At 35.6% G+C, this 15296-nt stretch overlaps 1 protein-coding gene across 3 annotated transcripts in view; it reads right to left on the reverse strand.

Annotated features, from left to right (window-relative positions):
- The window catches only part of LOC121449258 (zinc finger protein 54-like), a 38695-nt gene that overhangs the window by 17192 nt on the left and 6207 nt on the right, over positions 1-15296 (reverse strand). For 2 of the 3 annotated variants that reach the window (XM_041653568.1, XM_041653570.1), the window contains exon 4: positions 12382-13945. In XM_041653568.1, coding sequence (XP_041509502.1) covers positions 12951-13945 — 995 coding nt within the window. In that variant the 3' untranslated portion in view covers positions 12382-12950. Of the gene's footprint in view, positions 1-12381; positions 13946-15296 lie in introns of those variants that run through there. The other variant, XM_041653571.1, reaches the window with a different exon arrangement.

Here is a 15296-nt window from a genome sequence, read left to right on the forward strand (position 1 = left end):
AACTTCAGACCTTGGAATCACATGTGCAGAATGAGGACCAGAGACTAGGTGCCTCAATAAAATTACTAGAAATATATACAGGCCAGGAGAAACACCACATGACTGGATTCAGTTAGTTTCAGCAGTCCTGGATGATGGGACTCAACTAATGTTTAAGTATTATTTCAGAGAAGAAGCAAAAATTTAGGAACAACAGGGAAAATCAAAAGGCCTTGAGACTTCCCAAGATCAAATTCTGGGTGAAGGCTCTTATGATGACCCACAGATTCAAGCTCTGTACGACGAACAAATCTTGTCACTATGCCCCAAAGCAGCCTTAAATGCTTGGGACAGGACTCAAGAACTAAGAAAATGAATTGAATCATATACCAGGGTTAAACAGGGCCAGAGTGAACACTTTAGTGAAGAATAACTAAGGCTGTACAAATAGGACTAACAGACACAGATGCTAGATGAGTACTTATTGAATCTCTGGCTTTTGAAAATGCCGGCATAGAATGCAAAAAGATGCTTGGGCCTTTAAAAGTTAGATCAGCACCTATGGATGAATGCATCCTACATACAATGAACATTGAGACATTTGGCTATAATATTGAATCTTCGGTAGGAGAAGCAATTTCCAAAGGAATGAGGAGACATCAAAATGCCAAATGTTTAAATAGTGGTAGATTAGGACATCTGAGAAGGGATTGTATACAAGGAATTCCTAGGTGTATGTGACGTATTAACCAGGCTAGCTTAATATGAAACAGCAAATTTTAATGAAGGGATAGCTTACAACACCAAGGATCCAGCGATGGGCAGGAAATACAAAAGGGGCTGGCGGGGCTCACACCCACCAGATTTATATGTAAACATTAGCCTGAGGCAAACACACTCCCCATTGGGCTGGGCTTACCCTACACCTAGGAATAATATCTCTTTTGGGAATGGCAAGAATGGGAGGACTCAGCCTTCAGGTATATGTAGAAGGTATGGCAAATGCTGACATAAGACCAATGAATGCAGATCAACAAAAGACAGAAAAGGCAACTTGATACCATCAGGAAACTCCTTGAGGGGCCTATCACAGGCCCCTATGCCAAAAGTGGCCCAATCATTCCTAGTCACTGTGGAGGATATGTCTCACCATGAAAATTAAAAAATCTAGACCCTTCTGTAAAAGACCATCCTGTTCTATATGATGGCATACTCATGGAGGATAAGGTAAAAATTCTGATAGGAAATAGGAAATGTATATTCTGGCAGACTTCTATAAATGATCAAAGACCAAGGCTAAGAGACAAGGCTAATGGCATTGTAATCATTGGTTTGATAGACACAGGTGAGGATGTGAGTATCATTATTCCAGAATGTTCGCATCCAAATTGGCCTCTTCAAAAGGCAGATGGTCAATTATTAAAAATTGGAGCCTTCTCTATTACCAAAAGGATGGCCTCTTATTGATTTGAAAGACTGTTTCTTCATTATACCTTTACAAGAAAAGGATATAGAAAAATTTGCCTTCACAGTGTCTACTTATAATAATTCTCAGCCTACTAGGAGATATCAAAAAGTATCCTCCCACAAGGAATGCCCAATAACCCTACTCTGTGCCAATATTTTGTAAGTCAGCCATTAGAAATAATACAAAATTCCTAAGTCTATAATTTACCATTACATGGATGACACTTTACTCTCTGATTCAAACATAGATACTTTAGAAAAAATGTTTGAAGAAGAAAAGAAAGTTTTGCCAAAATGGGGATTACAAATTACTCTAAAAAATACAGAGAGGAAATTCTGTCATTTACTTAGGTTATAAAATAGGTTTGCAGAAAATTAGGACAAAAAGGACACAAATTAGGAGAGACTGGTTGTGCACTCTTAATGACTTACGAAGATTGTTTGGAGATATTTCCAGTGTACAACCAGCTATTGGGATAACACCCGATCTAATAATTCATTTAAATAGGACCTTAGATGGTGATAAAACTTGAATAGTCCTAGACAATTAACAGTTTAAGCAGAAAAGGAATTGACAGTTGTTGAGGAGAATTTACAGGAGGCACATGTGGATACGGTGGATCCAAATCCTAATTGTATTCTAGTCATATCGCCTTCCAGAATTTCTCCTACAGCAATTTTAATGCAGAGGGACAATATTATCTTAGAATGAATTTTTACCACATAAACCAAGTAAAAAATTAAAAACTTATGTGGAAAAAGTCTTTGAATTAAATATAAAATGTAAATTGAGACTTCATCAATTAGTAGGTATAGACCCAGCGGAGATTATATTGCCTTTCACTACTGATGAAATAAAAAAGTTATGTGAAGACAATGAACCATGGCAAGATATTGTGCTAATTTTTGGAGAAATTAATAGTAATTATCCCAAAAGTGATAGACTTAACCTTATAAAGAGAACTTCTTGAATTCTTCCCCAAATTATATGTGATGCTCCAATAACTGGAGCCCTTACATTTTATACTGATGCAAATAAATCAGGGAAGGAAGGATACAAATCAGAAGAATTAAGTAAGGTGGAAAAAAGCCCTTACAATTCTGTCCAGAAGGCAGAATTATATGCTATTCTCATGGTGCTAATGGATTTTAAATAACCTCTTAATATAGTTACCGATTCACAATATGCAGAAAGAGTTGTCTTGCGTGTTGAAACCACTAAATTTATACTAGATGATACAAGATTGACTTTATTATTTATACAGATGCTAGACATAATCAGGAATAGGCTTTGTCCTATATACATAACACACATCCAATTACATAACTGGTCTACCAGGTCCTCTAGCACAAGGTATGCTAATTGATTAATTATTATTATTAATTATTTATTGGAAGCATGTTACAGGCCTCAGAATTTCATAAAGCACATCATGCCAATAGCAAAGGTTTAAAGAAAGAGTTTTCTATTACATGGCAGCAAGCTAAGGGGCTTATAAAGAGATGCCCTACTTGCTCTTTCTATAACCAAGCACTGCTACCTGCAGGGACTAACCAAAGGGTACTCAAAGGAATGAAATTTAGCAGATGGATGTGTTCCACTTTACAGAATTAGAAAATTAATATATGTACACCACACAATTGACAATTATTTAGGTTTTCAGTGAGCAACTGCTTTAAGCTCAGAAAAGGCTGATTTGGTAATCACACATTTATTAGAAGTTATGGCCATCATGGGTATACCTGCACAAATAAAGACAGATAATGGTTCAGCATATGTCTCTAAGAAAATGAAACAGTTTTTTTTTTTGCTTACTACAATAGTAAGCATATTACAGATATACCACACGATCCTACAGGTCAGGCAGTTATAGAAAGATCAAGTCGAACTATAAAGGATATGTTAAAAAACAGAAAGGGATGGAAAATACCCCCAGAAACAAATTACTTAATGCTTTATTAACCTTAAATTTTCTTAATGCTAATGAGAAAGGGACAACAGCAGCAGATAGAGATTGGAGAATAGAAAAGTCTTCTGAAGTAAATCAGTCAGTTTATTTCAAGGATGTTTTGACCTGACAATGGAAGCCAGGAGATGAGCTATGTTGGGGAAGGGGTTTTGGTCTTGTTTCCACAGGAGAAGAAAAACTATGGATACCATCAAAATTAACAAAGATTTGGTTTGAAAAGGAGAAACCTCCTGAGAAAGAGAAATGACAACTCATCCACAGAGGTAACAACCATACAAATGGAAAGGAAACCTCATAAGGGTTGGGGAAGGGTTCTGTTCTTGTCTTTGCAGAAAAATACACATCTTCAAAAATTCAAAAGACCCTGGATATTTGAATGCTGATAGATGAAAAAATAGCTATCCATGAAGAATCATTGATAAAAAGGAACATGATTTATAATGTCAGGTGACTGATACACATACATTTAAGCATATATATGTATAAATACATATATATATGTGTGTGTGTACATATATATATGAATATATAGAGCTGGTTTTGGAGTTGGACAACAGCTCCATCCTTCACTATATTCAAGCATGTTGTTCAAAAGAATTCAGAGTTTCTGTTTCATGTCAAGAGCTGTTTGGTATGTAACAGAAAGAAAAAAGAATTTAGAAATTTTACCTTTCTTCATACCTCTTTTTGTCTTCATCATACCTTTCATTGAATACTCAGAGACATTTGCAATTATACCAGACAGTAATGTTGAAACTTATCCATCATTTTACTTTCACCGGATTCCATAGAAAAACCATCACCCTTATGACAGATGGAATCAATTTTAGAAGACGACATCCCCTCTCCCAAAAAAGTTTGTCTTCAGGGTTAGAGACACCATTTAGGGATTGATTATAATTGTTATAGGGTGGGGGTTTGGAGGGGAAATTTTATAGGCTCAGAGATCTCTTTGAATAAAAAAGGAAAGTTGGATGGGATAATAGATTAGTGTGAGCTTACTCACGCTAATAATAATAGTGAGTAATAGAGTGAATACTCGTGAGCTATTATTTATAGGCAATTACATTGGTATAGATTCATGTCTCTTGATACAAAGTTAAATTATACTGAATATTTCCTATTTTTGTCCACCATATTTGTATACCTAGGCAAATTTACTTTGTCATATTGTATGCATGCATGCATGCATGATTGCCCAGGTAGCCAGTTGTCTCTGTCATTTGTTACACATTTTGCAAGTTGCTTGATTGCACTTCCTGCTTACTCAAGTAATACTATTTCCCTTCTCAGAACTTCAATGCGGTTGAAGACTAGATAGCGGTTGTCACTTTCCTCTCATGACTTGTCCCAGTTATTTACTATAGAAGACTTAAACTAGTTAGGGTAGAAAAATTATTGAATATATTTATTCTTATTGTATATAATTTTGTATTAGGCTTAGAACTCTCTTATTTAAACAAAAGGGGGATGTGCTGTAGGAAATCCTACAGCTAGTAGTTACCTGCCCACTGGGGCATGGGCTCTTATACTATTTATGCCAATGTTGAGCATGCGTTCGGCCTCTTACAGCTTCAGAATTCGGTTTCTGTTCTCTGTTCCAGCAGAGAATTTTGATTTGTGAGTTTACCCCTAAATAAATAACTGTCTATTATTCTCAATTCTGAGCTAGTGTGGGATTTTTTTAAGCATTCTTCTTCAACAAATTCCAAGTAGAGTGTCTTCCGTGCTCAACATTCTCTCAGGAGTAAATCGGTGCTGCTAGGAGCAATTGTGTCTCAGCTCAACAAAACTCTAAGTTATTTAAATGCTATGTTCTACAGACCTTTGAAATGGTTGAAGATGCAGAATACAATCTTTATGTATCTAAAGCACCTCAATAGTCTTACTATAACAAACATGATGACTGTTGACCTATAATACTTAATACTTCTATAACTTGAAGACAAAGACTTCTTATCAGAATATTAAACTATCTTTAAACTGTGCAGTAAATGATAATGACCTCAAAATGTAAACAATGTATAAGTATCTTGATCAGAGATAGAAACATATAATGCAATATAATATATACCAAAAATTGTATCAATATACACAATGTCTTAAACAGAGATAGAAACATACATGCATACAATCTGACAAAATAACTTTGCATAGGTGTACAAATACTTTAAACAGAAATAGGAGCATATTCAAAATAGCAAATATAATTTGAACTTGTATCAATATACAAAACCTATACTAATGTAAATTGTCAATAAATAATAGCTCACAAGTATTTACTCTGTTACTCACTATGATTATTATTATTATTAGTGTGAGTAAGCTCACACTAATCTACCTATTATCCCGTTAAGTTTTCCTCTTTTTTCATGGAGATCTCTGGGCCTACATAATTTCAAACCCAGCCCCCAACCCTATACCAGTAATAATCAACCCATAAATGGTGTCCCTAATCCTAACAAACTTTGTTAGGAGAGGGAACATCGTCTTCTAAAATTCCTTCTAGCTGTTATGGGGGCAATGTTCTTTCTATGGGATCCTGTAAAAGTAAAATGATTGTTTAGTGTCAAGATTATTGTCTTGTATAATTGCAAATAGTCTCTGAGTAGCTAATAGGGTTTTTCTGAAGTTCTTATTTAGACTTCTGGCCAGAACATTGTAAGAAGGTATACCATGTCAGCAGCTGGTATCCAAAAGCTGGTCTCATAGTAGCGCTATTAGCGTCATGAAATCATATCAACCAGATGGAGTCATTTATTGTAGGACCCTATCTTCTTCCTGGAAACTTCAAAGATTATGGTCAGAAAAATCTACTGTTCATTGTGAAAAGCTTAAACATTATTCATATAGACATATATTCAGTGAAAACTATGATATAGGCAAACTAGTCATGGAGAAAAGTAAGATATTTCCTTAAAATTTATCTTCTTTCTGTCCCATACCAGATGAGATGGCTCTTGACATGAGACAGAAACTCTAAATTTTTGTTTTAACAAAATGCTTGAATTTAGAAAATAGCCATTGTCCAATTCCAAAGCCAGCTTTTATATATGTTTGTGAAATTATTTTTTTGATGATCTGGTCTTATAAGTCATATTCTTCTTTGCTTGGTGATCCTTTGTGGATAGTTATTTTTCCTCTTTAGGCATGCAAATGTCCAGACTCTCTTGACTTTCTAAAGATGTGTATTTTCCTGTAACAACAAGAATAGAACCCTGCCCCAACCCTTATGAGGTTTTTTTTTTTTTTACCACCTGATGGTTGTCACCTCTGTGGATGAGCTGTCATTTCTCTTTTTCAAGAGATTTCTCTTTTACAAACTGAATTTTTATCAATTTCCATAGTATCCATAGCTTTTCTTATCCTGTGGAAACAAGAGCTAAACCCCTTTCCCAGTGTAGCACATCTCCTGGTTTCCATTCTGAGGTCACACATTCTTGAATTACACCAACTGATTTAAATCAGAAGCTTTTTTTATTATTCAATGTCTCTCTGCTAACATTCCAGTCTCATTAGAGTTGAGTAAATTTAAGGTTAATGAAGTATTATGCAATTATTTCTGGGGGTATTTTCCATCACTTCCTCTTTGTTTAACATATCCTTTATAGTTCAATTTGATCTTTCTATAACTGCCTGACCTGTAGAAGTGTTTTGATATAGCTATAATGTGTTTTATACTATAATAAGCAAAAAAATCTGTTTCATTTTCTTAGATACATATGCTGGACCATTGTCTGTCTTTATTTGTGCAGGTAAAGCCATGATGGCCATAACTTCTAATAAATGTGTGATTACAAAATCAGCCTTTTCTGAGCTTAAGGCAGTTATCCATTGAAAACCTGAAAAAGTATCAATGGTGTAGTGTACATATTTTAATTTTCTAAATTCTGTAAAGTAAAATACATCCATCTGCCATATTTCATTCCATTGAGTACCTTTTGGGTTACTCCCTGCAGGTAATGGTATTTGGTTATAGAAAGATCAAGTAGGACATCTCTTTATAATCTCCTTATCTTATTGCCATATAACAGGAAACACTTTCTTTAAACCTTTGATATTGACATCATGATCCTTATAAAATTATGAGGCCTTTAGTGGTGTGGGACAATGGTCTGTATTCTGTAAATTATATTTTAAATAAATGCTGACTGGCCAGTAGTCAGGCAGGAAGCATCAGCAGAACAACCAGACAGGAAGTAGAGGTGAGTCAATGAGAACTGGAGAATTCTGGGAAGGAGGAAGCCCATTCCTCTGCAGTCCTAGCCCAGTAACAGAAGAAGCAAGATGTGATTACCTCACTGAAAAAGGGACTGAGCCATGTGGCTAACACAGAAAAGAATAATGGGCTAATATAAGTTGTAAGAGTTAATAAGAAGCCTGAGATACAAGGCCAATCAGTTTATAACTAATATAGACCTCTGTATCATTTCTTTGGGACTAAATGATTGCAGGACCCAGGCAGGACAGAAAACTTCAGACAACACTTTAGCATACTTTCAATCAATAATTAATTTCTGCATTAACTTGTGCTAGAGGACCTGGCAGACCAGTTATGTTACTGGATGTGTATTATGTATATAGGACAAAGCCTATTCCTGATTATGTCCTGAACCTGAATGAATAATGAAGTCAATTCTGTATCATCTGGTATAAATTCAGCAGTTTCGATAGGCAAAACAACTCTTTCTGCAAATTGTGAATCAATAACTATATTGATAAATTCTTTAAAATCCCTTAGTACTGTCATAATAGCATATAACTCTGCCTTTTGGACAGAATTATAAGGACTTTCTTTCACCTTACTTAGTTCTTCTGATTTGTAACCTACCTTTCCTGATTTATTTGCATCACCACAAAATGTACCATCTTCATTCATTGGTGTGTCACCTACAATTCAGGGAAGAATCCAAGTAGTTCTCATTATAAGTTTAATTCTATCACTTTTGAGATAATTGCTATTAATTTCTCCCAAAAATTTAGCATAAGTTCTTTGCCATGGTTTATTGTCTTCCCATAATTGTTTAACTTCATCAGTAGTAAAAGGCACTATAATCTCTGCTGGGTCTATACCTGCTAGTTAATGAAGTCTCAATTTTCCTTTTATAATTAATTCAGAGTATTTCCCACATAAATCTTTAATAGTTTACTTGGTTTATATGGTTAAAAGATCCTTTCTAAGCAAATATCTACCCTCTGCTTTAAAATTCCTGTAGTGGAAATTTTGGAAGGCAATATGGTTAGAATACAATTAAGATTTGGATTCACCCTATCCACATGTGCCTCCTGTAATGTCTTTTCAATGATCATAAATTCATTTTCCACTTCAGCTGTCAATTCCCTGGGACTAATTAGGTCTTTGTCAACATGTAAGATTTTGTTTCAATGAATTATTAGATCAGGTATTATTCCAACAATTTGTTGTAGACTGGAAATGTTTCTAACAATCTTTGAAAGTCATTAAGAGTCTGCAATCAGTCTTTCCTAATTTGTGCCTTTTATGTTCTAATTTTCTGTAAACCTATTTTGTAACCTAGGTAATTGACAGAATCTCCACTTTGTATTATTCAGGAGCAATTTGTAATCTTCATTTAGGTAAAACTGTCTTTACTTCTTCAAAAATTCCTTCTAATTTATCTGCATTTGAATAACAAAATGTCATCCGTATAAATTAAAGACTTAGGAAATCATTTACATATTATTTCAATAGCTGACTTACAAAGTATTGGCACAGAGTTGGATGGACAATTAAGCATTCTGTGTGGGAGGACTGTCTATTGATATTTCCTAGTAGGCTGAGAATTATTGTAAGTAGGCACAGTGAAGGCAAATTATTCTCTGTCCTTTTCTTGTAAAGGTATAGTGAAGAAACAATCTTTTAAATCAATAAGTATAAGAGGCCATCCTTTTGGTAATAGAGAAGGCAGATGAATTCCAGATTGTAGAGGGCCCATAGGTTGAATTACCTTATTGACAGCTCTGAGATCTGTCATCATTCTCCATTTACCAGATTTCTTTTTTACAACAAATACAGGAGAATTTCAAGGGCTGGTTGATTCTTCAACATGGTGAGCATCTAATTTTCCCATACCAGCTGTTGTAAAGTCTTTAATTTCTCTTCTGTTAAAGGTCATTTTTTTCTTCCATATTGGTTTCTCAGGTAATCGTTTTACAGCCAGGGACATTTGTATTTCTGAAGGTTTGCTAGTTTCTTTGTGTTCTTGTATATGGTGAATGGCTGGTGACCTTTGTTTGTAATATCTTATAATATCCTTTCCAGAAAAATGAATTTTTGGACTGCAAAAATGCTAATCTTGGCAATCCTTTGCTGCAACAAGTCACAACCCCATAAATTCATTGCAATATTAACTACATATGATCTGAACTTTTCTTTCTGTCTTTCTGGCCCTATGTATTCAACCCATCTCATGCTTTGTTTCACATGAGATAGGGTTCCAATTCCCAAGACTTGAATTTTTACCTCTTGAAGAGTCCAATTTGGATGCCAAGATTCTTGAGTTAATGATTCTTATGTCCACACCTGTACCTATTAATCCATCAATTACAATGTCATTTATTAGCTGTAGTTTTTGATCATTTATAGAAGTCTACCAAATATATGTTTTTTACTTCCTACTGGTTTTTTTTTATAGATCCTCCATGTCTATTCTATCATCCAGAACATTATGGTTTTTTACAGTAGGCTCTGGATTTTTAAATTTTTCCTGGTGAGACATGTTCTCCACAGTGACTGGGAACGACTGGACCACATTTGACATGGAACCCCCAGGAGTTTTCCAATGGTATCAGGTTGCCTTATCTGTCTTTTGTCTATCTACATTCATTGGTCCAATGTTGGTCTTTGCCATACCTCCTACATATACCAGAACGAGACCTAGAATTCCTATTTTTGCCATTCATAGAGGAAACATCATCCCTAGGAATTCCTTGTCTACAATCCCTTCTCAGATGTCCTATTCTACCACAATTAAAACATTTGGCATTTTGGTTTCTCCTTATACCATTGGAAATCTCTTCTACACAAGAGTCAGTACTGTAGTCCAATGTCTCAACATTCATGGTATATAAGATCCATTCATCTACTGGTGATGATCTAACCTTTGAAGGCCCAAGGATCTTTTTCCATCCTAAACTGGCATTTTCTTTTTTTTTTTCACTAATAAATTTCTAGTTTATTCAATATAAGTGTACATGAAATTTCAATAGACAATAGAAATGTGCATGACATCTTGGCTTAGAAGTAATCAGGAACTAAACTGGCATTTTCAAAACCCAAAGATTCAATAAGTACACATCTAGCTTCTGATTGTCCTACTTGTACAGCCTCAGTTAGTCTTTGTAAAAAGCCACTAAATGGTTCTCTCTGGCTCTATTTAGCCCAAATATATGATTCAATTCACTTTCCTAGTTTCTGAATACTTCCCCAAGCATTTAAAGCTGCAGTGCTACTCAGGGACAAAGTATGTTCATTGTAGAGAGCTTGGTCCTGAGGATTGGGGTAATGGCCCTCACCAAGAATTTGATCTTGGGAAGTCTCAAATCCCTTTGCTTTCTCCGGTTGTTCTAAAATTGCCTCTTCTCTCCAATAACACTTCCAAAGCAGCTGAGGTTTGTCTTCTAGGACCATTGTACTTAATTGAAGCTACTAATGTGGGGTAGCCTTATTTCTTGAAACAGATATTTTCACCATTTCCCAAACAAATTGTGAATGTAGTCCATAAGATACTATTGCTTAATATCTTTTAGATCACTCATATGTATTGGTTCACAGATATATTCTGTGACTACCTTAGGGTACTTTGTGGCAATTGTTTTTCAGAGGGAATTACTGGATCAGTAGTTTAAGACTCTGGGTAAGTCATCCCAGAGTATGGCATGTACTGATGAGGCTAAATTCTGTCCTTGCACCTTTTCTCCCTGCTTACCAGTTTAGAAACATTCCTCAATCTTTTCAAATCTTTTTACTACTGTCTTTTGTAAAGTCTGAATCTGCTGTCCAGTGTTCTGTTCTAATGTCCTCATTGAGGATTCAAAGGTATGAAATTTGTCTAGTAAAGATAACATCTCATCCTTGGACATAATTTTGATGCTGTGGATATTACCTTCCATTATCTGTTAATCGATAGTAACTTTTCAACATATTCTGATTATTAAATTCAGCAGCACTAAATCTCTCAAATAATGTCTCAGCACCCTTAGACACTGACTGCATTTTGTCTGTCAAACTGATGATATCCATCTCCAAAATGTTGATTTCCCCAACTAGCTGTCCATTATTAGTCTGTGAAGATTACATCATTTCCCAAAGTGCCTCATTCTTGGCTGTGTTATCAAACCACATTTAATGTGATAATTTGAAAATCAAAACTAAGCCTTTGATCCAATTAAAGGGATATATCAAGAAAATCACATAAGCATTGCAAAAGACCATCTATAGCATATGCGAAATAATTATTGAACTCTTGGATAGGTATGTTATTGGTAATTTTTGTAGCTTTTCATATCTTACCTGTCATGAGTCAATTACAGTGAATTGGAGTATGTGTAATAATCACTATTGGTCAGCAGGTGTTGCAGTTGCATGACCGAGGAATGCAAGTAGCAGTGGACAATCCCAGTTTTTGGTTTTGCACATGTTAGATAAAGAAAACCCAAAGCTTCCTGTCAGTGTGTTTCATGGACTGTGCGTGCCACGAGGATCATATAGGCAGCAGTATGTGGGCCAGTGTGTAATGTACTGAGCAGCAGTGTATGGGTCATGAGCTGGGGAATGCTGAGCAGCAATGTGCTGTGTCTAAGTGCCAGCTGGAGCCATGGGCGTGGATAGTCAGTGCAGCTGGTAATAAAAAGGGTAGACTGGTTCCCATGGTTGGGCGCCAGATGAAGATGGACGCTAAAAAGAAATTCCACACTAGCTCCAAATTGAATATAATAAAGGGTTATTTATTTAGAGGTAGACTCACATATCACAGTCCTCTGCATGAATGGGGAACAGGAACTGAATCCAGCAGCCGGAAGAGAGGAAGTGTGTGTTTTATCTTAGCATTTACAGGATAAGAGACCATGTTGGTATCTTAGAGGATATTGGCTGAAGGGGTTCTTACAGCACCAACTAGCTCTTATAACTTAAAATATCAGGTTTCTATTAACCTACATTTTGCCAATTGGCTCTTTACCTCTCCTCCATTCTGTACATCTGACTCTTCCCAAGACTTGCTGTCATCTGCTGCCACACCAGATTCATCCCAAGTTCCTCTCTTTTCTGAGAAGTTCTTCCCATTTTCTCCTGTCTAGTTATCAGCCACTCAGAGCTTTATTCAACCAATCAGAGGAAAATGTGGCAAAGACCCATCATCACAATATACAAAAATTATCCTGTAGCATATTATATATGCTGATGGAATTTATAAGAAAAATATCAAAAAATGTACATTATGAGAATGGCATTTTTCTCCCTAGTGTGAACTTTCTGATGTATTCTACAATTTGAAAGATGGATATATGATATGTTAGTCATTGCATTTGTTGTTTCTCTCTAGTATGAATGTTCTGATGGGCTTTGAGGTGGGAGTACCTCATAAAAGACTTTTTACACTCCTTACAACTGTAAGGTCTCTCTCCAGTATGATTTCTCTGATGTGCTCTAAGATGTGACATGTCAATAAAGGATTTGTTACATTTCTGACATTTGTGAGGTCTCTCTCCAGTGTGAACACTCTGATGTCTTCTAAGAGTTGAAATTCGGAGAAAAGACATGTCACAGTGTTTGCATTTATGAATTTTCTCTCCAGTATGAATTTTTTGATGTGTTCTGAGGTCCGAGCATGTAGTGAAAGATTTGCCACATTCCTTACAACTGTAAGGCCTCTCTCCTGTATGAATTCTCTGATGCGTTCTAAGAGTTGAATGCCGGATAAAGGATTTGTCACATTTTTCACACTTGTAAGGCTTCTCTCCAGTATGAATTTTCTGATGTGCTCTAAGAGTTGAAGGCCGGGTAAAAGATTTGTCACATTCTTCACATCTGTAAGGCCTCTCTTCGGTATGTATTCTCTGATGTACAGTGAGGCTTGAAGCAGCACTGAAGTATTTCCCACATTTCCCACACTGGTGTGGTGTCTCTCCAGTGGAGAATTTTTGTTGCAAAAGTCTATATGTAGAGTCATAGTAGTCATCATATTCTCCCTGCTTGTGTTCTGATCTTGCAGTGTAGAGTCTCTGATCTTGAGTAATGTTGGGATACAAATTTAATGATTTCTCACAGACTTTAGAATTGCAAGTTTTTTCTCCAGTTTGCATGCTTTCATGTCTATCTGGGTTTGATGGGTCAATAGAAGCACCCCTGTTATTACTGCATCTGTAGTTATTAGAGTTTTCTGTAGTTTCATTTGTTCTATAAAGTGCACATGTGGAGGGGTCCTGAAGTACGTTGTCAAGCTCATTATACTGAGATGACTCCTTTGCAGTCTTTACATGTTGACAGATAGGATCACATATGCAATAGCTCTCTGAAAATAAGTATAATTCAGATTAATAGGGCTTGATCCAAACTAAACATTTAATAAATGGCTGTCTCCCTGAGTTCTTTCTAAAGATAATCTTTAGATTATCTTTAAGATAATAAACAACTTCTTAGATATTTTCTTTTCACTGTAATTGAATGTATCCTCACAAAAAACAAACAGACAGGCTCCAAGGGTCTGAGATATAGCAGATACCTCTTCCTTATCGAAAATGTCTAATGGCAGAAGATGGATCAGAAAATTGAGACATTAGCAATTAGCTGTGGAATGGAGCTCATTGATTGATTATATTAAAAATACATGTCTCTATTTTTAAATATTTTTTTCTCAGAGATTGATGAAGTATAGTTTAATACAATCCCAGGTTCAGAGAATTTATATTTACTAAGTGAGAGGCAATGAGTACTGTTCAGGAGACCCAATACCTCTAAAGATTAAAGTTTTAATTAAAAGCATCAAATGTTTTTTCTCTCCGGAAAAACATATTAGATCCTTCCAAATTAATGGATGGAAAACATTTGTTTCTGCCACATACCAGAGGCTCAGATCATTTGAGGCAGGCAACTACTGTTTATTTCTATCCTCCACAGTCTGAACTCCACACACTACTGTGTTTTCTAACTTTCTTCATTTGGCTGTTCTCAAGCTGGCACACGACAGACTCCTAAGAATATTTTCCAGAAGGGTTTCTGTGTATTTGCCACTGGGACAAAATATGTAATATGAAGATAGACATGCAAGGAATGCAATTTCAGAATAATCCTACTTCATGGATTGACATTAGATTTAAAGCTTATAAAATTATTCCAATCTGATATCAGCATAGTTAAATAAAATTGCATTTTATACTATTATTAAGTTATCATAATTCAGGTATAATATAACAATGCCTCCTAACAGTTACAATAGGCAGGTTGCATCCTGGGACCAGAACCACTCTGCTAATGATCAAGGCATCCTATCAAGTGAAATCGAATATAGCAAAAACATTTCCAGTTCTTGTTTTCTCTTTCACTGGAAGCCATCACTGTTGTCTTGCTCATTCAAGGGCTCACCCTATTTATAGTTACTCTCTCCTCTCCACATTCCAAGGCAATCTCATTTGCTCAGGACAGGTGACCAGGCCTATGTTGCACACAATAATCCACATGTTCTGTAAGGTAGCCCATGACCCATGCTAAAACTTTTAGAAATAATACAGACATCTAACAAAAAAATGTGCTCAATACACAAAGAGAACACAAAGTACAAGAATCTAGGAAGTATTTCCAATTGCTATTTCCTGTAAGAGTCTTTTAGCATATTAAAGAAAAAATTTTAGATCACCTATCTTGAG

This window comes from Microtus oregoni, unplaced genomic scaffold (assembly GCF_018167655.1).
Source record: "Microtus oregoni isolate MIOR12 unplaced genomic scaffold, Mior012 000006F_ref0000085, whole genome shotgun sequence".
Lineage (NCBI taxonomy): Eukaryota > Metazoa > Chordata > Mammalia > Rodentia > Cricetidae > Microtus > Microtus oregoni.